This window comes from Diorhabda carinulata, chromosome 9 (genome assembly GCF_026250575.1).
Source record: "Diorhabda carinulata isolate Delta chromosome 9, icDioCari1.1, whole genome shotgun sequence".
NCBI lineage: Eukaryota > Metazoa > Arthropoda > Insecta > Coleoptera > Chrysomelidae > Diorhabda > Diorhabda carinulata.
Genome location: NC_079468.1, coordinates 3,449,561 through 3,476,055, shown reverse-complemented (window position 1 = coordinate 3,476,055; position 26,495 = coordinate 3,449,561). Strand labels below are relative to the sequence as shown.

At 33.2% G+C, this 26,495-nt stretch overlaps 2 protein-coding genes across 3 annotated transcripts in view; one reads left to right on the top strand and one right to left on the bottom strand.

Moving 5' to 3' along the window:
* The window catches only part of LOC130898121 (1-phosphatidylinositol 4,5-bisphosphate phosphodiesterase epsilon-1-like), a 326,140-nt gene that overhangs the window by 167,814 nt on the left and 131,831 nt on the right, over positions 1-26,495 (bottom strand). The gene's annotated exons all lie outside the window — the stretch shown is intronic.
* LOC130898123 (RIB43A-like with coiled-coils protein 2) lies at positions 5,354-6,659 on the top strand. The gene has a single exon (XM_057807183.1). The coding sequence runs from the start codon at positions 5,472-5,474 to the stop codon at positions 6,612-6,614; it is 1,143 nt and encodes a 380-aa protein (XP_057663166.1). The 5' UTR covers positions 5,354-5,471; the 3' UTR covers positions 6,615-6,659.

Below are 26,495 nucleotides of genomic sequence, written 5' to 3'. Positions count from 1 at the left end.
GAAACTCTTCTGAGCATGCATTAATCATAATGACTTTTCACATACAGATAGATCTTGATGAGATCTATCGAACCCAGTTATCCTTGGTTCGGTATCTGTTAGCCTTTCTGAGATAATGGCCACTTCCGGTATCTCCGGAAGTAAATGTTTCCGCATAAAATAGATATGATAGATAAGAATATCTTAAGAAATGTGTAAAAGAATTTAGACTTTTCAATAAACGAATTGCCTCTTGTTTTGGAAGCTCGTTTCTTTGTTAGGTGGGAAAATTACCGGACAACCTTCTTCAACAGATTTTCAAAAGCTGTCAACCAAATTAATCAACAAATCGGCTCAGATATTTTGCAAAAACCAACAGCTCGATGTTTCTGGCTTCGAAACATCTTATCGACCGATTAATTCATCTTCTTTTGTTGAACGTATCAATGTTAACATCATGTTAGTGATGTTGACAGAAATATTGACAAAGACAAATTATTTCGTCTACCAGTTATTATTCAGAAACTGAGAAATGTGTTGTTTTTTCGTTCTGCTTTTAATCCTATCTGATTTTTTAAATAATTTTATCTGTTATATCAATAAATCCTTTCCTCACCACTAATAATACCTCCATAATCATTTGTATCGATGTTGATTATCTGCCAATGGAATTTAACTCAAGAAATTTGCCTTTATTGATCCGGTTGAGAACAGCTCATCATTATTCCAACGGTATCTATTTTTTAAAGTATTTTTATCGAAATTTGAGCCCCTTACCTCGAAGGGAACATTATTCAAATGAATTTCGGAGGTTTTCAAGATTGGAAAAGTCATTTTTAATGACCCACCAACTGTTTCTACATTAGTACCGGCATTTTTTTGGAAACTTAGTTAAAGTAAAATATGGTGTGGATATGTTTAAATTGAAATTTTCTATTACACACAAAAAATACCATAAATTACAATATTACCATTACCTTATGGAATGTACAATGCCAAATTTTTTATACGAACTCGTCCATAACATTAGGCTGTGAAGCAGAACCTGCCCGGTTCTAATGCAATTCTAGAATTTGGCAGTCGCAGTTCCTTTGATTTTTGTTTTTATCACAGCGGCGATTTGTGTATATGTTTTTTCAGAACTAATTTCTAAGAAAGTCTTTTTATTTATTTGTTTGTTTATTTTCTAGAACTTTCGAAAAATTCGTTTCGGGTATATAAAGGAGTTTGTGAACGGAACGAAAAAGAAAATCAACCGGCAAATTTACATAAATTATATAAGGTAGTTAAGTCTAGTGTAGATATTTAAATAAATTAAATAAGTGCGAGTATTAATAAACTCACTTCACTGATAGAAATGGTTTAAATAAATAAGAAAAACATTACATATATACATCGTCAAAACAAAACAAATTCAATTAACCCTAAATTTGTAAAAATTTGTATAAAAAATCAAAATCAGTGAGTAAATTGTTCAGAATGAAATATTAGTATCAGAATACAAGTCTTTTAAAGCGTAGAAGGCACTTGGAAAGATGTGATAGATTTCAATTGGCAAATGATTGTTCATTTTTTTCGCATAGTACAGTATTGAGCCGTTAATTAATTCTGAACGTGGAGTAGATAGATAATTATCGTGCTAAGTGGGTAGTTGTGCAATGTCCTTTCTAAAATAAAAGAAACTTGCTTACGGATTAGACAAATGAATTTAAATATAAATAAGGAAGGAAGAGTCAATATTTTGGACCTTTTGAGGACGTCCTACTGTTTGGACTAAGTAAATATCTAATAGCTCTCTAAACTGTGTCGTACCACACATACCCCTGAAAGGGATGACAGGAATTTTACAGATTCAACGACGTCAGTGGTGGTATTGTTTAGTACAAAGGGCTGCAACGTATTTTTATGTGACAAAACTAAAGGTTTAGAAACGTTGAGACACAGAAGATTTTAACTGCACCATCATTTAAGGGTGATTATGTTTGAAATGAAATTTTTTCGAAGGTAATCGAATGAGATTCTCAATAAGTTTATTTAATTGGACTACGGTGATCTAGGGTATGATATAGCATCGTTGCTACTATACTTTATTGATTTGTTAATTTTATCGTGAATTTTCCGATCAATTTTAGTCTTCTATAATAACATTACACACAAAAAATACAATAAATTACAATATAACCTAATAAAATGTTCAATGCCAAAATTTTTATACGAACTCGTCCATAACATAAGTTGTGAAGCCGAACCTGTCCGGTTATAATGCATTTCTGAAATTTGGTGCAAAAGTCTGCAACGAATTTCTATGTGACAAACCTAATGGTTTAGAAACGTTGAGACACAGAAGATTATAACTGCACCAAGATTTAAGGGTGAATAGGTCACTAGATATGGTTCTAACAAGAGTTATGATAGACGTGGATAAACAGAAGAAACAAAATGGAGCCTTGTATTGAACCTTGAGGTACTCCACTTTCTATTGGCTTGCAAGAAGACACCTTTATATCAACTTTTACAAGCTTACATCTGACTTAAACCATGCGAGAGGTGTTAGTACCTAAAATCTTAGTCCTGCAACATTTTTTTACCAATCTTTCTATGATCTTAGATAACATGTGAAGGATTGAAATCGGGCAATCTCCTCCTCTATGCAAAGGTATAATTATTGCCGTCTTAAGGCAATTATTGAAGTGCAATCTGGCAGACTCGAAACCATTTTTAATGTCCATCAGTTCCAGATGAGGATTATTATTAAGGTTATCAGGTGAGGTAGAGATTGTGCTTTACGAAGAAGCTTTCTTAGATCATTCACAATAGACCCTGTTTTTTTCGCAACATTACATTAAAGTATAGTCTTTCTTGTGATAGTATATTGTGCAATACGAGTGTGGAAGTTTGTGATAACACACGAGTGAGAAAAGTACTTTTCCCACATGCTGCACACTATACTTTTTCTACAACTGCACAAATTGAAAGAATAACAGTAATAGAACTTGATGTTTATTTTTATGATTAGTAAAAGCAAAATAATACTCAAGTATCTTCTTAACTGTTAAATAATATTATTTGATAATGTAGTTGATTGTGGACTTTTTACACTTTTCTTTCTCCATTTCTGTAAAGGGTCCGAGTGGTTTTTCAATGGAGTTGACGATTTTATTAGCAACGTTAATTTCATGTTTAATAGACTCTTCGATGTATCCTCCTGTCACGGTACTGGATTGCCATCCCCCACGGCGTTTTAACGTTAATATGTCCCCTCCTGCATTTACTATAATAGGCTAGTTGACAAAATTTGGTTATTAGTTTGAAACTATAGCCTAGCATCTATTTCACCCCAAAAATATGTTATTTTAAGAAAAATGGGATTTTTTACGTTAGTATTTTGAGTTTTTAGAAATGAATTTCAAATTGACCGCGAAAAAGGCCAAGACTGTCATGGCGTCTTGAATGATGTCACACCTCACGTGTGTTTTTCAATAAATAATGAATTCCTCGTATTATAAATAGTGTATAATGCCCCAATGTGAAAGTGCAACGATGAAAACGCCAGAAATATGAAGAAAGTGGTTAAAAATGGCAAGGAGACAAGATGCTCTTACTTTATCAACTAATTGTATGTGGTGATCATTTTGATGTAAGTATCAAACAAAACTTGATGTATCTATTTATAAATGTACAAAATCTACCATAATATACCACACATAACATATAAAATGTGACTTAAGTTAAAGTTATTGGAACTTTGTATTCCCTAACCTCAAAATCAGTTAAATATTTTCATTCTACGGTGGGTAAATGCGATTCTCTGATTGGTAACTGCTAATTAAATAAAACTTTGTTTGTTCTTCACATAATACTTTTAACACTGCAGATTTCCGATGAACAAAAGTAGGTGTTCAATGCAAAAAATTTGTCAAGCATAACGGCGTCAATTTTGGGCAAATTACTGCAGTTTGCTCTGTTAAATCCTGATTCCATGGCAAATTATACCTGTCTTTTAAGATTAAACTAAAAACGAACTTTATTAATTTAACAATAATTGCTGAAAACTCGAAATAACCTGGTCACTTTATACGAAAATAATAGTTACTATATAGCGTTTCGCGAGGTGTGACGTCACGCTTTTCTGATTGGTTTTTAATGTCACGCGACTAAACGCCTCATTTTGTCCATTTTATTTTCCAAAAATATTATTAATCTTCTGTTATTTTTGAGGAAAAGTTGTTTATTTATTTACTAATTATCATGGTTAATCATTAGAAACTCAAAACCGATTTATTTTCCTAATTTTAAAAAAATTGCAATTGTCTCAGCCGCACTACCGAATTTGTAAATGCCAACTACCTGTTTGGTACATTTTTCGCAATATATTTCTTATATATCACAAGTAAAGCTGAATTTAAACCTCTAAATTATCGATTCTTGATTTCCACAATTCCTCTCTACGACATGCCCCTGCTACGTTTATAGCTACTGCTGTCTGGAAATAACGAAAAAACCAGAATGACCTCGGAACTACTGAATTCGAAGTCCACTGCACCATTGACCATTGATTTAAATGTCTACAAATATCGATCTAACATAATTTGAAATAGAATTTAATGATTAAATAATTATTTTCATCTACTGAAAAACCCAGTAATTAGAAAAATCTATGTTAATCCCTCTAAATAAATTTACCTTTATTAGTAGATATTCCTTGTCTGGAGCTTCGTTTAAAAATCTCTGCAATTGGTCTGCTCTCAATATGTTTGATTTTTTAGGGACTTTCTTTTCAAAAATGAACGTAATTTCTGACAGTACTTCGCAAAATTGAATATTGTGACCAAAGTGTAAACGGTGTAGCTTTCGACAACTCTTCAAAGTATATTTTTCATTGTCATTTTTATCAAACCACGAATGAAAACTAAGTTTTCGTCGATATTTGTTGATTCTCTATAAATTTTTATGGTGTGGGCAAAGTGCCGTGGGAAATAATATTTCTCTCAGTGTGAGCAATATGTGGTTTTTTATAGCAGTTGTAGAAAAATAAAATTTCAAAAAAATATCTCCATATCCAAACGTCTATGCTTTAAAAACGAACTACATATTGTTGTATCAACTATTCTGTACTTTTTTTTATGTACTAAAACATTCATTTCATATTGAAACAAAATTCCTTTCCAGTAGTTTTAAAATTCCTTGTATACAACAACTCACCCATTACTAGATCACGTAAAATAAAACCAGATCGATCAAACAATAAGGTGCGCACTGTATAGAACGCTTCCGGCAATGTCAATAGTTTTATCTCTAAAGAATTTTAAGCAGTTCAATACTCTATCTTTCCGAAGAAATACTAGTTACCAATACGTAGCATATAATTCCAAAGTAGTACGAAAAATTCGTGGAAAGTTAAGTGCACAATCCAGTTTTGACATAAAACTAATACAACGTCATCTGTCATTTTTATTGTGACATTTCTTTTAAAACGTACCGCGCATATAAATATGCTGAATTTCTTTATAACAACTGAAAGAGATAGGCGGGAAGCAGCTTCAATAGAAAGAAGAAGAGCAAGAGAAGAAGAGAGGAAGAAGAGACTGTTCAATCCTCGCGTTAGACTAATCGGTATAGATGCCGCGGCACTTAAACAACAAGTCGAAGAAAAACGACAAAGAGATGCAGAAAATAAAAATGTCGATAAGATATTCCTGGACCAACTAAAAAAAGCCGACGAGGTAGCCCTTATTTTGGAAAGAAAAGAGAAAGAAGAACGCGCGAAGATTCAACAAGAGATAAATAATTTCAGGAAAAATTATCAGAAACCGGAGGATAGGAGAGAGTTTGATTTAAACGATCCGGAATTTAAAAAGAAGCAGCTTCCTTGTAGAACTCACGATGACGATCCTAGATTGGGAATTTCGGCAGCGCAAAAATTTGAAGGGGAAGATTTGGCTTCCGATCAACGCAGGAAATTACAGAATGAAGAAGTGAAATCTTGGTTAGAGCAACAGATGAGAGAGAGAGCGAATGCCGACAAAGAACAAAGAGTAGCTGAGGATGCTTATAAAGCAGCGGTCATAGCAAGAGATCAAAGAGCGATAGAATTAGATATGTTAGAGAAGGAATGTAGGAAAAAAATTCTAGAATCTGCGATGAAGTTCAACAGAGCGCTAGCAGATGAAAAACTATGCGAAAAACAGAAAGCGGAAAAGGAAAATACGGAAGACAATTGGGCTGATATTTGTAATTTCCTCAATAGTGATTTAATGACTGAAAATCCGGATGTTGCCGTGAGTAATGTTCCGGGAAAGAAAATCGCTAATGCTTATAAAGGTTTGACCGCCGCTGAACAAATGGCGTTCCGAAAAGAGCAGCTACAGCAAATCGAAGAGATGAAACAGAGAAAAGAGCTAGAGTTGCGGAGAAGCAGAGAAATGGATGCTTATTTTGATGGTACTCAACAAACTATTTATATGCTGGATCAAGAAATGCTACTTAAAGAAAAAGAAAGGAAGAAAAAATTGGCTGAAGAAAATTTGAGATTAGCAGAAGAGCAGAAGAGTCGTAGGAGATTTTTAGATAAAGTGGTTTATTCCAATATCCCTTCCGATGAATTTTATGACCAATTCAATAGGACTGTTCGATGAAATGTATGTATATGAATTATTTTATATTATACAAGATTCTATAACTATATTGTTTCATTTTTTTTTCGAAATTGGGTATTGGTGAGTGTGCTTATTAAAAAAAAAACAACTAATGAAATTTTTATTCAACATATTACGCTTCATTTGATATTATAAAGTTGTACGTGTTTAGGGTAAGTAGATAACGCAGTAGATAATGTTTCCTTTTACAAATATATCGTTATCAGCTTTGTTAAACATAACATCTAAACCTTTGTTCATTTTACCACTCTCCAGAATCGGAATGCATCGAATTTGGAAACTAATATTGAGAAAGTTCGTTGAATATTGAATAAAAAAATGTTTTTATAGGTTATAAAACTTCTTCTAGTAATTAGCTGATCAAAAAGAAATATTTTATTGAAATTTTTCACATAGGCTTCAGTAGATGCTCTAGACTGGTACGTCGCCACGTCAACGTTACCTCTTTTTAACATACTCCGTTCTTCAATTTTGCCGTGATCACCTTTTTGTAACACACTCCGTATTTCAATTCTTCGATGCTGCGGTCAGACGTGGCGATAAGGTTAGTACGACGCAGAACGTACCAGCCTAGAGCATCTACTGGCTTCCATCTTGTTCATCTGTTTACTTTGATCAACTAATTACTCTCCTTCACATTTTTGTGAGAAGTTTTTGACTTAAGCTCCCCCTCGTATTCTACTAATTACCCCGGACCATAAATCGTTGTTTTTTTTCACAATCTTTTCTTCATTTACCATTGTTGTTTGTGACTGAATCCGTAATCTCGCTATACAATTTTGTATGGAATTTTGATATTCCTATCTTTGAACTATCATCACTAAGCTCTTGCTTTCACACTTTCACTTAAAGAATACACTGTTTTCATCACCACTACACCAGAACTTACAATTACACTGTCTGACGTGCGTTTCGATAACCAGTCTACCATCAGTCTCTGAAGACGATAACTTGGTTATCGAAACGCGCGTCATACAATGTTATTGTGAGTGTTGGTGTAGTGCTGGTGTAAACAGTGTATAAAAGTATGAATATCACCAACGGTTCCAGATATTCCAACTCACTTTCACTTAGTATTTGCACTAGGTCTGAGGATTTTCACTTTTTTAGTATTTCTGATTCTGTCGTGTCGTGTTGATTGATTACCTGAAGCCTTCCGATGTTATTATGATTCCGTATCGTGTCTTTGTGCTTTTAGATATGTCTCTTAATTTTTTCCTTCAGTAATTCCTACGTTTAGAGCCCTATGCTGATTTGCATTTTGATGGGTGAAGTATTGTTTGATTTTCATAGTCCCAAGCCTTCAGATGTCCAGATAAGTTTTTAAATTTGCTTCTATATGAAAAATTTATTATTTGTTGTCATTTTCTGCCTTTAATCTAATACATTTTTCTATATGCCGCATCCATTTCTCCCTTTTTTGACGTGTTCTTTCAGCTTAGAATTTAGAATCATTCCTAGGTTATATTTAATGTTTCCATATGGTATCTCAATTCAGTTTATTGAGAGTGATACGTTTTTTTTGTTTGTTGTAAAAAAATGTTTACCGATTTTGGTTTATTGAGTTTTATTCTTCATCTCTTGGTTATTTGGTGCGCTAGTAGAATTAATTTGTGGTTCTTTGCAGCTTTGCAACAAGATCGTTATCATTTGCAAATTCGGCGATTTATATGTCAATCCATTCTCTTATTTCAATTCGAAAGATCGTCATCCAAGTTTTCAATAGCTTTATCACTCCAGACCTTATCAAACGCAAGATAGATATTCACCTTCATATATTTATCCAGTTAGATATGTGGTCTTATGTACTATTGTTGGATGTTCTGATGGATATCCATTTTTTGTTCCATGATAATTTTTAGTATCTTCAGAAATAGTTTTCCAAAGATTTGTGATATCCCAGTTGAATAGACCTAAAGGATTTAGCTTCTCTTCTTGAATCACAATTACTTACCTGAAGACATCGTGGATAAAATTTTATGTTGTTGTTAAGTTTATGTTTTTCTGACTACGAAAAAGTAATTGAAAATATAATAATAACTGTTAAAAATGCTGACAGACATGACGAAGCTCAATTTTTTTTTTAAATTGTTAAAAGTTCTCAAACTAATATTCAACTTTACGAATGAAAATTTCAAATACAACCCTCAAGAATGAATGCGGACCTGATAGGAAGTAATTCGTAACCAGGACACGCACACCTTGCTTCAACTAACAAAATTACAACTAATATATATGAGAGAGAAAGAGAAGTGTGCTTGTTCCTTTTATTACCCTTATTTTCATCCCCGGTTTCGTTTTTTTTCTTTTCCTTGACACTCAACCAGCGCTCGCCCTAAATGGGTCACTAATATTATAAAAACTTTTTACATTAAACTTATAAAATACCATATACACTGTCAGTTTAGTTAATTATGGGTTATAATTATGCTTTTAACAACCAGAGGTTGTAATATGTATGAAATATACATCACATATACGAGGTATGATCAATAAATGCGATTAATTATTTCGTCTTAAATAATGTAAAACAGCAACATGAAATTTAGCAATTCACTTATTGAAAGTATGACTGGAAACGATTTTTGTGCCCTTTTCGGAATGGTATTCAACTTTCGTTTTATCTAATTCTAGAATTTTCATCGGGTATTGGGGCTTAATGTTCGACACAAACCATTCCTCGTATTTAACTGACGACGATACAATTTATAAACAGTTTTTAAAGCACTTGCCTTATATAGATTTGGAAATTTCTTTGGTACTTTCTTCAACAAAATATTTGCGATGTTTTGCTGAATTACAAACCCAAATGGTGGTACCAGACACGAAATAGATGCAGTTTAAGTAATATAAAATTCATTCATTGTCAAATGCTATAGATAATACTTTGTCTGCTAATATTCTTTTCATCTACTTTTTCGTTAAATTAGGTTTGTAGTCTAACTGTTTCCTAGATCGTGGATTGGTGATAAGTTTTTTTTTAAAGATTAGTAAATCTCACTCCTTCATCACCAAAAGTCGAAGCGAGTTGATGGGCACACGAAAGTCATAGAAAATCATCACCCGAAAATTTAATTCCATTTTTTAACCAAACAAAACAAAAAAGTGAAACTTCATTAAGGCAATGTCAAATTTGACATATTCATATCAGTGTTGCCATACCTCAAACCTCGTATTAGTGAATACCAAAACAGCGCTCGTTGAAAATATCATGAATATGACAGAATATGATGTTGACATATCGGGAGAAAAAATCAATTGGACTAAAATCAATTATCAGAGTGTCATAAGATGAAAAAGGTAAGAGAGTAATAGGAAAAAATGGCTACACTTTATCAGGGTCATACTGATTTACGTGAGAATTATAATGCTAATAGCTCCATATCGGAGCTCAGAAGGTTGTGGAAAGTAATAAAATCTCATTGGTACATCAGGACTGTATAGATCTATCGAGAGTTGGAATAAAAGACATAAGAAATTATAGAGAAGATTCGATCCCCCAGCTTAGGATCTGAATCAATATCCAGTTGACCACGACCAAGAAGAAAAAGAGTAAAGCAAGAAGAAGTTACCACATATTGTTGTACCTGAAATTTGGGGAACTATACAAATAAACCCTTCAGCTTTATAATACTAGTATAGATAACAGAATTTTCATTTACGTGGAACTTGAGACGAATGTACATGTTTTGAGTTGCTTTTAAATTATTTATAAATTTATGTAGACATGTTTTCCTACACTTTGCTGAAGATATATCGAAAAATAGAGTCATAAATAAAACATTTATTCTAAAATTCTTTGACGGAGTACATACATAGTTTATGTATTGGCATTAACGCGAATTTTTCGCTTGTATTATGCAATAGTAATTTAAAAGTTGATGTAGTAGTTCTCTTTCCTATATTTAGATAGAATTGAGACGATTCATCAACAGTTTTTTTTTATTGTATACATTTGTCAACACGGTTTATTTTATAGAGTCCAGCTGCCAAAAGTTGCTTAGCTTATTGCCAAAATTTCGGGGTTGAAATAAAAGTAGAGAAGAATAATAATTTAAGCTAAGATTGTGTAACATTCGAAAATATACTGGAGAAAACTATAAAAACTGAAAATCTTTTCTTCATAATTTATATTATTAATATTTTGTTCATCTACATTCGGATATTGTATGATCCAATAATATAATAAATATTTGAAATGGTTCTACTTTGAGAAAAAATTGGCGTTTAATGGAAGAGGCTGCTGAATGAAGTCTCCACATTGATTACGGTGAGTTGAAAAATGCTTGAAACTTTCCAAACCTATTCGAAATACAGAAATACAGAAAGTTGTCCAAGGCGACCATTTTCTTCTCACACGGAGACTAGAAGTCACAAATTATATCTCCTGTCCTACCACGGAAATAGAATGACATAAATGAAACACATTTTACTCACGAGTTCCATTCAAAATTTTTTCTACTTCCGTAGACTTGAAAAAATTCGACAAAACTTTTATCAATTTTTATTTTGTAAAAGTAATATTATTAGTACAACTGTGAGCATTATTAATTTGGAGTAAAGAAGAAGTTACATTACTATTGGTTCTTGTATTGGCAATATTTAACGAGTACAAAGAAATAACATCGTGTATGTACAATGTTGATTCAAGTCGAACTAGTTGTTCCCGTTAAAATTTTCACTGCGGAATCCATTTTGTTTTTTATTCAGTCGTCTACGTAACCCACCGCAACTGTGTTGGATTTCCTCCCACCGTGCTTCTTTACTTGAATTATACCACCGGAATCCACTGATAGAGACGTCGAAATGTATGCCCAGTGTAGTTTTTTGGATTAGGTAAATTCAAATATGTTGCGATAAGCGAGGGAATTTTTGAAAAGGTATTGATACCTACAACCTGGGTCTTGCATTTTCCATTTCCGTACTGCAAAAAGAAATCTGTTTTGACATTTGTGAGTCGTTGGTTTTTATATGTTTTATAAATGTTTACCAAGTTCAATCTATTGTCAGATATTTCAAAAATAACAGTAAATCGACGTTGAACATGAGTTTTTGTATCAGGTACTATGATAATTAAAACATTGCTGGTATGATTATTATCGTTACATTTCATTTTACATAATTACTCCCTTCGCAGAGCTCCTGCGATTCGGAACATTAAAACAACCTGTAAGATGTTACAAATAATATCTAAGCTTACATTAAAATTTGTTGCTGTCATACCTTAAGCATGAGATAACGATCGTCTGGAGCTTGCAACAGAAACTATTAATTTCTTCACGTGCAAATGTTTTAGATCTTTTGGGTCTATAGTCAACTGATTTATTTTTCAAATATGCAATGAGTTTCGAGTATTTACTGACATCTACGTCGTTATTTACCATTAGGGTTCCTTTCAGTTTTAGTCGACTAAAGTGTTGAAGACTTATGCTAGTAACACTCTGTCTGTGAAGTTTTTTATACCTTTTTTAGTACGCCACTCCATAAAAGAATTATATTCCTTTAAATACTGTTCTCTGGATTTCTCAGTCGCTGCAGTTGCTGATTCAACATCTTCTGGTGGGCAGTTTAAACTTTCTTCACTATTACTCTCCATCACTTAATAATAATACTACACTAATTTAATTAGACACAAAATGGATTTTCTTGAACGACTATCAAGAAATAAAAGTGTCTATACGTCATGTTATCACATGAATTAAATAGTCGCTCATGATTAATAACCCCATGAAGGTGACGGTAAAATGTCTAGTTCAAGCAAGTACAAAAGAGTAAACCGTATAACACTCGAGTGGTTCAAGTTGTGCCTGCCGTATGGAGATTCCTGTGGATATTAATCTTGAACTTCTGTGGGTTGTAGTGTAGTAAATTAACAATCTGGACGTCTACAGGGTGTTTAAGAACCATGTCTGCTTGTCGAGTAAATCTTGCAAATTTTGCTCTAGATGGGATTATGCTGGACAGCTCAGAAGCCGTGGTGGTATCGGTAAAACAAAGTCAGGTCATCAATTTCCCTTCTATGCTATAAATTATCGCCTTTAAAACGAATTCCTGTCTTCTGTGTTGAGTCGACCATCCTCTAGGTATGCTCGTGAGTCGAGCTCCAAATATGCGAGCGGGTCTTGTAGAGACTTGGAAGCTGTTGCGGAATATAAAGATTTTAATTGATTCGGCCAAGTGGCTATGCCAGGAGATATTGCTTCCAACCTCAGCATCCATTAAGCGAATTTGTGATGATGGTGATATTTTGTGTCCAGACAGGACCAAATCCTGAGCTGCAGTGCTAGCCTTTGTTGTAAAAACAGCAGTCTGGGTCCTTGCTGCATTAAACTCAATAAGATCGTTTTCTCTCTCCTCCAGAATGTTTTTAAGATCGGTATTTATGGTGGTGATCTGTTTAGTGGATCTGTTGATTTTAACTAAGACACTAGTGTGCTATCGTCGGCGAAGCTATATAACGGATTTACAGTTTTTTTCGAGTAGATCGTTGATGTATACGAGAAAGTGAAAAGATGACAAGATGCATCCCTGGGAACCATCAGCGTTGACCACAAACCTTTTTGAAGTATGTCCACCGATAGCGACTTGGATAGATTGCTAAGATTGGCAGGAAAAACTCTGTCAAAAGCCTTCGGTATATCTAGTGCGAGCTCAATCCATACGTTGGTGACATAGACCAGGAGTCACTATTATAAAAGCGTGTGGTTTCTTTGACATTTTTCAACTTCGAAATGAAACTAGTGAAAAATCAAAGGGTCCTAAACATCTACCATTTGGAGCGAGTTAATGAAGATATGGAGAATAAAAAGGCAAGGGAAAACTTATTTTTGATAACGGAAAAATAATTAGGACGATCCCGAATGGAAATGGAGCCCAAGCTTCAATAAATAAGCTGCCCTAAAGACACGTACCGTATTTATATTTCAGTCACCTACATAAGAGACCCACGGAGAAAAACTACCATCCATCTTACCGTGGAAAGTTATTTAGAATATATAAAGAATATGGGAAGAGAGAGAAATAAGGGAAAGGAAAGTTCTGTTCCTTCAACTAAAATTTATTAGTTAAAAAACACAAAGTTAGTTTCAAAATGCCCCGACATCACCCCTTACTTTTATAATAGTTACATTAATTTTCTCGTTAGTAATTTTATTTTTATTCCCAAGAATCATGTCTCATTAAAGTTTTTTAGTGTTTTAAACTTTAATTTATATGTTTACGTATCGGAAATATGAAATTCTAACAACAAACGGCAAATCCGTTTCGATTTCGATGAACTAAATCACAAACGGAACGTGATGTTCCTATAATTGTTTTCGAACTGTACTTACCGGTAAATATAGAAAACTACGATGAAAAAATCATCTCAATTTATCGGCTTTCAATTAATTCAGTAAGTTAAAAATTGTATCTTAACCGTATTTGAAACAGTGACTGATATTCCACTTCTTTCCATAATTATCAATAAGAAGTAAAAAAGTTTTACGATGTCTGTTATTTCAGCCACTAAATGATACACACTTACATCTCCTGGTTGCCTTTGGCTGGTTTTTTTTGGTATTTAGTTCATCATTCTTGGTAGTCTGTGGATGAATTTAGAACCTTGTGCAAATTTTTTTAGTTTTTCTTTACTATTTCAAGCGTAAGCTCCGTTATTGTGAAACGGATCTTTTTATCAACTTCCGAGGAATATTTCTCAATTAAAAACTTATGTTTTATCAAGAGGATAGATATTGACGTAGGTGACGGTTAAAAGCAGAAATAATTAGTGATATCCCAGATACTAAGCGTCACAAAACTATCTCATCAATCGAGTTCATTTGATCAGACTAAAAAATGAGTCGTGGGGCGCGTGAAATTCCTATCAACAATCCGACCGCTCATATCTATATTGATATTACGATAAATTACATTTCTTGAGCTTTTCAAAAGCCTAGATTGATGGAAATAAGTGTACTCTACACGGATCATCAATTCATATTCTCCATGAAAAAAGTTCAACAAGAATATAATTCTGGGAGAAGCACAGAAAATAAGCAACTGAACGTCAGCGTTGGTAAAAACAAAAAGTTGTGTTTAACCCTCTTCAACATCATGTTAAAAGAAGGTGAAACGGTTTTTAAAACGGAATATATACCTAGTATTATTCGGACTAGAAGGTGCAAATTTGAAAACTATTTAAAGTTTGTGTCAGTTTATCTGAATTATATAGTTAAATATTGGAAATTCATTTATTCATGTAAGACGGGAGGAAGAGACTTGAATATCTACACGAAACTACCTAAAAGGCTGAAGGTAAACAGCCTCTGAGGACGATAACTTGGTTATCGAAACGCGCGTCAGACAGTGTAATTGTGAGTAGTGGTGTAGTGGTGGTACACACAGTGTATTCAGAACGTGGTTTCCAATTAGAACAAAATACTGCTTTCAACAAAGACGTTTCTGTTATACAAGAAATGGAAGTTAAAAAATCATATTAACTGATAATACTACCCCTGATTACAAATGAACGTCTTACTCATAATTCATATTGGTTTTAATAGTCTTTTTGTTTTGTTTTGTGTGGCAATTTGTCGGCTATAATACTCTGGAGAGATTTAAACAGTTTACATACTACACTTCATGAATTTCGAAATTTGAATAAATTAATTTAACGACGGGTTCTGTGAACTGTGCCGAAATTCCCTGAAGCGTATTTTGCTGATTATAAATATTGCTGTATACGATTTTATGCTAAGCTTCACGAATATACAGTACAGCCGGATGGTTAAATTATGTACCATTATTAAGGGATGATACAACTGACAACTATGTTTTTATTATAAATTGGAAATTTTCCGATAAGAATAATAATAATCTATAATAATCTTATTGTAATTTTTGATTGATTCAAAGCGGGATCGAAAAACCACAATCGTTAAGAACTCACGGGCCTAGAGAAAGTAGCTCAGATCGGATATTATATCCATGTGTAATCCAGACTATAAAACAAGGCGAAGGTTCGTGATAGTCTGGATATGTTTTGAAGGAGGAGCGACTAGAGATCTGGTAAAACTTGAAGGAATTTTTTAAAAAAGAAAAGGAGGAATATAGTACGTTCTGACCAACGCTTGGTCGCCATGACAACGATCCCAAGCATTCCTCGAACAAAGAGTTTTTGGAATAATTGGTACTCCGTCGCTCGACCTCAATCCGATTAAGTTGTGGGACAAATTGGACAGAAAAGTCAGAAAGCAATTTCCTACTTCCACTTCTCAACTTTGGAATATTTACAAAAACGAAAAGAACCAAATAGACGACGATTATTTGTCGAAATTGCTACAGGGAATGCCAAAATTGTGCACCAAAAAACAGAAGGAAGTTACATCGATGAATAAAATATTATATTATTATCGATCATAGTAATATGTTAAAAGTAATTTGAATGATTCTTCAAATAATTCTGGACTACCGGCACCAAATGAGTAAATCTGCTACTTCGTAGCAGATCTTTTCTACAAAACTCTGCACCTCATTCTTTTCCTTTCAGAATATGTAAATTCCTCATGAAGAAAACGATTCTTTCGGGGTTTTCATGTCTCACTTCTACCTAGGTTGTATGAATCGGCTGACCAAACATTCACTTTTTTGAAATACTCCCTTTAATTATATAATAGAGATTGTTTTCTCTCTATAATATCGACAGTTGTGAGAAGATGAAACACCATTTGAGGTAAAAGTACTAACTAACTAAATTACTAAACATTTTATTGCTCAAGACGAATATTCGCGATCATGGGTATAACCCTCGAACGAAATAACTTTCATAATTGAATAAGATCTGACCAAATATTATCGTGAAAGGCAATCGAACTTGGCATACGGAGCGAAAAATTTGCTGCGGTGGCAACGCTGCTATACAGTTGATCAGGTAAACAAGCCCTTAGCGCATATATACAACTAAACAGTTTATAGTCTAAGATCCCACTGCTTGATCCTGCAGGTATCTGTTTTTTGATTGATATTAATTTTAAAGGAATCTTGAGGATGTATGGAATGGATTGAAGATAGGTTGCATTGTAAAATTAGCCGCAATTACCAATAATTAATTTTAATGTCATTAATACACTAATATGACTTGCAGCTATATGTTTTTTCAGTCAATATTGAAGCATTTGAAAGAAAATGATGTCGCGAATCAAAATAAAAATGATTGATATGCTTTGTCCTTATTCATCGCACGTATTCATCTTCCTTTGGCACTTTCACTTACCTGGAGCGAGAATCGTTCACAAAAATCATGGCAACCTCTGTTTGCGGCCATTGTACAAATGGCAACCATGGATTTTTATGTTCAATGTATATAAAATTTTAATTTTGCATAAAAATTTTTAAAAAAACCTGTGAATGCAGTTAATTAACAATAATATACCTGTTTACACCTGGCAACTCTAATGTTGTAAACGACTGAGAGCTGGCAACATCCTCAAGATTTCTTTAGAATTAATTTTATCAAAAAAACAGATACCTGCAAGATCAAACGGTGGAATCTTAGACTATTAGTTGGTGGAGGTGCGCATACAATCGATTTTTTTATCTCCTCAAATCGATCAGTCTTTATTCACCAACGCTCGAGTCGAGGTGTTACAAACAATGTCGAAAAACAAGAAAGTTTTAGTTTGTGCTTTGCTTTTACACAATTTAAGATAGATGAAGAAAGAAGATACTGTGTACATCCCATACTCATATTGATGTCTGAATACTCTTCCAGACTCTTTAAGTAAAGCGCAGGCCTTTTTTCTTCGCTTTTAATGAACTCCTTCGTGTTGTCCGTCATAGTGACAAGAGACGTGGCGCCACTTCAAATGCTTATACGAGACTGGCAGTCGCTTATCGACTGTTTAGTGGATGGTATGCGCACATCAATACAATGCAATACAAATTGAGCGCTTGATCGATAGTTATCCGACTTTTAAATCAAAAGCAAATCGATAAAGTTCTTTTTGTCGAGCCACTATCGAGTTGACAACAGTACGTTCTAGATCTTTTAAGAGCTTTTGTTGAATTTTGCGGTGTATCTATGAATAATATATCAACGAAATATCTGATCTAAGATATGCAAAATCAACATGGAAGTGTTGCAGATATAGAATGTTATATGTTGGATTTAAGACAACAAAGCTTGGATGTAATGGAGCTTGAATCAAACTGAAGCATCTAACATGGCAGATTCGGCGACAAGTTTTTTAATCTGTGACAGGAAATCAATCACCGAAAGTGGAAATAACTTTTTTAGGCGACGCTATTTGAAAGTTGTTCGTTCTGTATTCATTTACATACCGAAAGTGGAGTTTTGAGTGTTCCATGTAGTGAAAGTGACAGTTCCGTACTTCAAAACACTTTCGAGGTGCTCTGGAGTAGAAAACTTCAATGTTGACAGTTGACTGTTGACAGTTGACAGTTTCATTTCGATGATTTTGCATAACCTTAAATTTTTAATTTTCTGAAATTATTTGTTTTATCCGAAGTTTTGTCTAAATTAATGAATAACAATGAATTATGATGAAAAAGAAGACATCAGCGGTGAAGAGTTACTCGAATCCACGCCCCACGTCACCTGATCTCCCGAAGAAAGCGATGCAGCCGTTCTTAATTCGTTACCGGATAAATGTGCAAGGTACGAAAAACAGTACGAGCTCTTTATGAAGTGGTGTCACCAGAAAAAAATTATAAATAAAATATTTATAATTCTCTATTATTTATTTTCTTTTCTCAGTCTAATTGAAAAAGTTTTGGATCTTATGCGTCGTCTAAAAAATGTTGTGTACGCCGCGTCTGAAATACTACACGTACTTTGTTGAACTCTTTCAGTCCTCGGCATACACATAACTTTTCAAATATGTGACAACCAACTATTAACTAACATGTCTTTACAATTTATAAATAATTTAAATAACTATGATAAGCGAAATTTTATAATGTCGTCAGTTCCTTCGATATTATCTTTTGGAAAATGCGCGCCATATTTCAAGGAATATTTTATATTTTCTGATACACACAGGTGCTATAACTTGATGTCTAAGATTTAAATGACAGATATGACATTGACAGAATGGGACATAAGTGACACATCTTATATATAAATAATGGGTAAACAAGCTGGCGAAATTGTTAAAAAGAGTCTTACCAAATACCGAAAATAGCTACCAAACTGTCAAGTGGTCAGTTTGATTATCGATTGAGCGGAAAATTTGCAAACGCAAGGAAAACTACGAACTACAAGGACTACGACCAATGCGTAGTAAGATTAAAAATGTTATAAGAAAATTGATGTACCCTAAAATTAGCTTTTTCAGGGACAAACATAACTGCAATCGCCTTGCTTAGTCACCTTCTTCTAGATATACTCGTAGATACATATCTGTAATTTCGATTCGATTTCTGAGTAACATTTTGAAATCTTCTTCTTCTTCTTCTTATTCTTCTTCTTCTTCTTCTTCTTATTCTTCTTCTTCTATCTGTTCTATAGGCAATTCTACCTATTTCTTCACAACTTTATAAATTCTAGTCTTAGTTTCCGTTCGTATATATTTGTTTCTCCATATTGTATTATTGAGGCATCTTGCTGCTCTATTTGCTTTCTGTATTTGTTTTTTTAACTTCAGATTCTGCATCTCCATAGCTTAATAGTGTGATGCCTAAGTAGTTAATTTCCATCTTACATCTAATCGGTTCTTTGCTAATGACCAGTGTTTTTGCTTCTTTGCGACTATGTTAAACTTCTGGACCAATCCTTGTAGGTCGTCTTCACTTTCTGCTATGAGGATAGCATCATCTGCATAGCAGAGAATTTTTATTTCTCTATTTCCCATCTTATAACCTTTCCTCCTTTTCACTGCCTTTATTATTCCATCCATTATGAGATTAAAAAGTAGGGGGCTTAGGGATTCTCCCTGTCTTATACAAATACAAATTTTGGGGGAGTTTCATCATAGACTTCTGTATCTTTCTTCTAATACTAAATGCTTCTTGTTTTGAGATACCTCTTTATCAAACGCCAAGCAATATACCTTTCATAGAACAGAGCAATGATTATAATCATTTATCTTTTGCCAGTTTCATAATCCGTATACTTCAAAGTGTTTTTACTTGGAAAAAAACTAGAAAAATTATTGAGAAAAACGTGCAACTTCCATTTTTCTTTACGTAATACAACCCGCCTGACAAAATACCGATGAATAATTCTACACATAAATATATGCCATCTTTATTTAGGATTACTTTTAAATAGATGACATTCGTGGCTCAAAGTGTTTATATTTTTTTGGAGATTATATATCTGGATCTCTTAACTGTCATTATTTTTATTCATAAATATCAAGCCTGATTAGAGAACACACTTTTTTCCGACGTGAATATTTTTTTAAATGGGTGATTCCGTTCTAACTGTGATATTCAATGTCCTGTATTGTTTTTTTGTACTAGTCATTAATTAATAATCAATTAATAAAAATTTTGTGTTAATTGAATAATTCTTAAGATATTTAAACATTATTTTTATACAATATAACTTGCCACTTAAAGAAAACTTATACTACATCACTTGAATGTCAGTACCGTGTCATGTCCATTCCTAGAATTTACCGATAAATTATTAATTTTTTTTGTCGTAACAAATGATTTAAACTAATTACCTTATAAATTCTAATGTTTATGATCAAACTGAGGAAAATTGATGCACTTGTTGTTTAATATCTTAAGTTACCATGTCAGTACCGTGGATAAATGAGTCAGTACCGTGGAACTCAAAATCCGACATTTGTGTCTTGCTCGTGATACTTTGAAGTTGTAGTAAATTCCTCTTAGAGTTTTATTTTTACAGTAAAATAGATGAATAATATGCATAAAAAAGTTAGAAAAGTTAAATTTTAAAATCTTGAAATTTTGAATACAAAAAATCACAGTTAGAACGGAATCACCCAAATATAGAGAAGAGGTCGAGTTGACAAGACGATGAAGATGATTCAAATACGAAATTTTTTAAATGAATTTTAGAAAAAATAAAATCAAACCACCCTTAAAAAATTCGAACGGAGTTACCAAAATGCGTAATCTAAAATATATACTGGGTGTGAACAATAAGAAGCCAAAAAAAGTTCGACATTTCAGTTAATATAGCGCAGACTCTAGATGGTTATTTTGGATTTCTTTCGGCAAATAATCGTCGTTTATTTGATTCCAATTGTTTTTCAGGATATTCCAAAGATGTGAACTGGAAGTAGGACACTGTTTTCTCACTTCCTTGTCCAATTTGTCTCACGACAACTCAATCGGATTGAGATCGGGCGACTGTGCCGGCGAGAAGTTATTTTTGCCTAGACTGTGAAGTTTCAACCATAGTTTTTTGGTTTTACCAATTTTAAAACTTAAAGTATATCATTTTGAAAATTAGGAAAGAACTTTTAACTGGTACAGTATATAAAATGACAAATAAAAAATTTGATTGTCTAGGTTTACACAAACGAAGATTCCCCAACGAATCCGCCACATTTTTCAAACCTACGTTAAGCCGCATGTCTGTTTCTGATCGAATTTAAACAAATTTTAACTCACTAGTGAGTGATTGTTCAACATCTTAGGGTCCCATACTTCCAATTCCTCGAAATACTCTTTGCACAGCTTCGAGGAATACTTAGGATCGTTTTCATGGTGGAAAATGAATTTTCTGTCGATCAAACGTTGGCCAGAAGATACTATATTTTTTTATAACTTCCTTTCTTCAAAATCCCTTAAAATTTTACTAGATCTATAGTCTTCTTTTCTTCAAAACATCCTCCACATCCTCCTCAACTCAACGATCCTTCGTCATGTTTTACAATCGGGATCTAATATCCGTTCTTCCTTTGACCTATGCGCAAACTTTGACTCATCACTCCATAAAACTCTTTCCCACCCTTCATGTCTCCAATTTTTCTATTCTTTAGCCTACTGCAACCTTTCATTTTGACGTCTTAAAAGAGGTTTTTTAACTGCCACTCTTCGAAAAAGGGCAGTTTATCTCAATCTTATTTTCACTGTAGAAGTACTCAAAGGCAGATTCCTAGATTCATTGATCTAAGCTGCTAACTCAGAGCTCGCGAGTCGTTGTTCAAGTTTACTGATCAGTACAATACGTTTATCTTCAGCGGTTGTGGTTTTTGGAGGCCGCCCTGAACGCCAAAAAAAATTTGTGATTGATTAACGTGTTACAAACTCTTTGGTTTTATTCAGCTCAAAACTCCCAAGTCTGAATTTGCGAGAACGAAAACAACTTCACATAAAAATGTCTTGGTCCAAAATGTATGAATCACAGCACGTTTTTGCGTTTCAAAAGACTTAGTAGGACTAAACTACAGTCATAAACATAAAATTTGGAGAATAATAAACAAATCAGCCGTTACTTGCAAGTTTCAACTTATTTATATTATTTAAATGAGGCTCTAGCAGCCGTAGCAGTAAATAATTTTATGTCGTAGTGAACAAATCGGAATAGTAAAAAGTGAACAATCTATTCCAATAAATTAGTGCTTTAAAAATTAGATAAGTGTTTAGTAGTAAGTTTCCATATATTTACTATTTGCATAAATAGATTACGTTAGTAAGATATACCGTGTGTATAAATTCATCCCACCGTTCGAAAAGTAATTATACATTTAAATTTCGTGAATAGCGACACTAAATATAACTTTGTATGAGTGATAATAGATTATGCCATCCTTGTACCATACTACACACTCATTCACGAATAAATAATTCAATATCGACATGTGTCTCTAATCCATATTGCATTGTGTTGTTGTGGCACGAACCGTCCAGCAATCAAGCAATACTTGATGTTCTGCATTGTTGTTATTGTATGATGCTTGATTGAACGTGTTCGTCATTATGTAATTAAACTGAGAAGTTGATCCTTCGCGATCTAATCACACTTCTCAAATGCATCAAACGCAATTAGTTGCAATTCCAACAGGATACTACATCCTGTCGAATTCGAATTTACATTACCGAAATAAACGCATCGAGAAGGCACGAATTGCTTAATTGATAAAATTGATAATTAAAAATTGATCGATCAGAAACGGTTTGTAGCAAATAATAATTTTATTATCGAGGTGTTTGAATATTGTTAAATAAATGGAATAATCTCCTGTAACTGGAAACTGTATCGTATACTTCAAGGTAATTCATAGATAAAAAAGAAATCAGCAAGACAATCAACAGGATCTATACCGGCCAATATTAAAAATAAAGTAATACTCGACGAGTGTAAAAGAAATAGCAGGTGAAGAAAGAATTAGAAATGAAGCAGAATGAAGAATGAAGAACGATTGGATACAACAAGCTAAAATAGTATCGATAAATGGTCAGAGAGCAAATAAGAAACCAGTTGAAACTGTATGGAAAGCATGATCAAATATCTAACGGAAAATAGGTAAACATAAGGAAACGTGTAATTAAGAGATAGCAGAAATACTGGAAATAATTAGGTACCAATATCCTTATGACTGCAACCTGCTTTTTTATGATAACATTATCAGCTAGTATTCACAAATATTTAGTACTGAAGAGAGGGAATTTGTTGGTAATCTTCTGGTTAATTTTTTCCCTAAAGGATGTACTGGCTTCAGTGCTACTTATTATTTATTCGGTGTCAAGCTTTTGTTTCGCATACACTGCGACCCAAAGAATTTATTGTATCCCAATGTCTTACTGGAGAACCCAGTGTTTATAGCTGAACCGTCAATCCCAAAATCTGGCTTTAATTGCCAGAGATCTTCGTCTTCTATTTCATACCCTTCCAGGTGTAGTGCTCTGGAGTTCCTGAGTGCTTCATATTTCGAGAGAATATGGATAGGAGTTTCCTGCAACGAAATCTACACGCTGTGTTATCTTCTAGGTCTAGGTTGATACATTCAGCTGATCCATTCTGGTTATAGTTTTCTAGGAGTGTCTTTGTCTGTCTCAGCCCTTGTAGGTGCTCCCAATAATTGGTGACGGTACTATGCTTTGTATTTGATAATTTTGGCAATTAATAAAGCTATTCTATCATTTGCAAAGCAAGAGAATTGAAGGGAGGTTTCATTGGAACAGGTTCTAGGGTGCTCAAACCAGAATGTTCCAATTGAACGCAAAACGCTTCTGCTTTAGTAAAAGAAGACTAAATTTTCATGGATTTAATATGCGTTGAGATACATTGATCATTCGAGGGATGAAAAATAGTTTTTATTGAGACTAGCTCTAAAAGACACGGTAAAATGTAAATGAGTTAATCCTAATAAATCAAATAATAATTCTAATACCTCAGTGGCGTTAAACACAAAATTAACTTCATATAGAACTTCCCCTATCAATTTCTTTGCTCTATTCATTTCATAGAATTATAAATTGATGGATAATTTACAATTATATCAACATCTTCACCTTCACCAACTTAATTCTGTATATAACAACTATAGTTGTACTCGACAATAATTTTATCTTATTTTTATGTAAAAAATTTTCATCCCGTTTTGTAGGAACCATTTTATCATTCTCGGGCTCACGAGGATGAAACTTTGAACATATGTCATCAAAAAACAAAAACAACATTAACGTACTCTTCTATTTTCATTGTCTATTCACATATTTACACGTCTAAAACTGTTTACGAAATAAATGCTTTTAATTCAAGTACCTGACACTCCAGATAATGAATGATTTCAGTAGACAAAAATTAAAAGCTATTTGATCGGTCGGTCATACAAAGGTCGATCTACAAATCGATAATATTCACTCTAACATTAAGATCGAGACCTCACAGACGTACTATAAGCTACAAATTATTATATCTATACTAAATAATGAATATAGTTTGAGTAAAACTAAAAAACTCTTCAAAGCACATCAAACTAAAAAGAAAATAATTTTTTTTCAAATAAACTTAATACAATAATGAATGAAAAATACTTATATTATTGTAAAAAAGGCGTGGGAAGCTCTGTTACATATTTCTCGTACATCAAATGCCCAACGGTTGTTGTATATACCTACATCTCGTCGAAACTTATATCGAGCCATAGGTGTATGTGGTAAGGTTGTCAAAGACAGGAGGTTCGAATCATCAATCGAACGAAATGTTTATTGAATAAGTCACTTGCTCTTCGTCCAAAGGAGAGTTTAGAACAAGCTCACAAGCTCATAAACAAGCCCACATACAGGTGAAGCTAATAAACGAGTGTGAAAATAATAAATGATTATAAATCTTAATGTAACCGGTTCCAAATGTTCGTAAGGGATTTATAAGTTTGTCTACTGGCTGAATATTTCCAAATAGTGAAGATCGTTGCTTAATTATCACTTAGACACGTGATATTGCTTTTCGACCTCTTCTGTATGCCGATGTTTTTGGTCTTTCATGTTATGTTCCATATTTGGCTAAAAGGTGAAGCGAAATCTTTTCCTATGCCTAAAGTTGCCGCATCCTGGACACGCACCTTATGTATGCTTGAGAAAAAGCAACCTTCGTCAAAGAAACATGAAATTATCACTTGGTTGAAAACCATCAATAATGAGTTTGATAACAATCTCTCAAGACCCAAGCTATTACAAATAGCTAGAATGAAATGAAAAGAAAATGTCTTTGATGAATTATTCCAAAGTCTTATTACCAATTTATCATTGCGAATTCAATGCCATTAAACTTATTTGGACTGCAAGACTTCGTAAAGACAGATACAGATGTTAGATGTGTTTGAGTATGTGGAAAGAGACTTTGGAAAATTGTAGTACAAATATTTGAAATGGACAACTGTGTTTGACATACCGAAAAAATAATTGAAGACAAGCTCACTTAGTTATAGATATTCTACCAATATTAATCAATACTAGTGAAATCAGCTTAAATCTCGAATAGGTTGAAGTCTAAAGTACGATTATCTGCTGCAATTCCACATTCTCAGTCAAATAATCTGCTACCAACGTTAGAGGAATGTGAATCTATTTTATTAACGTTGAATTCCAGATTCTCAATCTACCAGGATCAAAACCATACTTTTCATAATATATGAATGGTTTCACCTGGTGTAGAATAACGTCGTGAAGCTGAGATTTCAATTCCTCATTACACCCTTATCACCTTTTTTCCTTGCCACTGGAAATTTACCAGATTTTATTAATTTACTTTAATTAATAAAGCAACAACAGACGGAAGGTTTCGTAGTGAACAATTAGATCCAAATAAAAAGTTAAATTTTCAGATTGAGTGAGAAAAGTACCAGATGGCGAGCAATTCATATTTGAATCAATATTGCTCGGTTTACCATGTATATCTTTTTTCAAATAAAAGAATAGCGAATAGGACAAACATCGCAATAGCTGGGAAAAAGATGATATAATCATTAAAATGATCAAAACTTCGGTATAATTATCAAAATACTAAAATTCTTGGAACAAATTTGAATACAGACGAAGAGATTTTTTCAGAAATTGAATTTCTACAATTAATAAGACTTTATCAGTTTATATATTAATAGTTGTTAATATCATAATATTTTTATATAAAAATTGGCTCGAAACGGTTTACTTTTTTACATTTCACTTTTAATGATATCTCTGTTCCAATAAATCTCAGAATTTAGAACACTTTAGTAGAAATTCAAGCCCTTTAGAAAAGGTCGTTAATCATATTGCGGCAAATCCTGAGTCCACTAGATCTGCCACAAGAAAGGCCGTAAACACCATTAATATCAACATTTTGGCTGGAAATGTAAAGACACGGTTTACTGGTTGTATATCTGAAGCTTTTCAACTGATTAGTTGTCTAAATCCTTCCCTATAGCACGATATTCCTTGTTTTAAGAATAA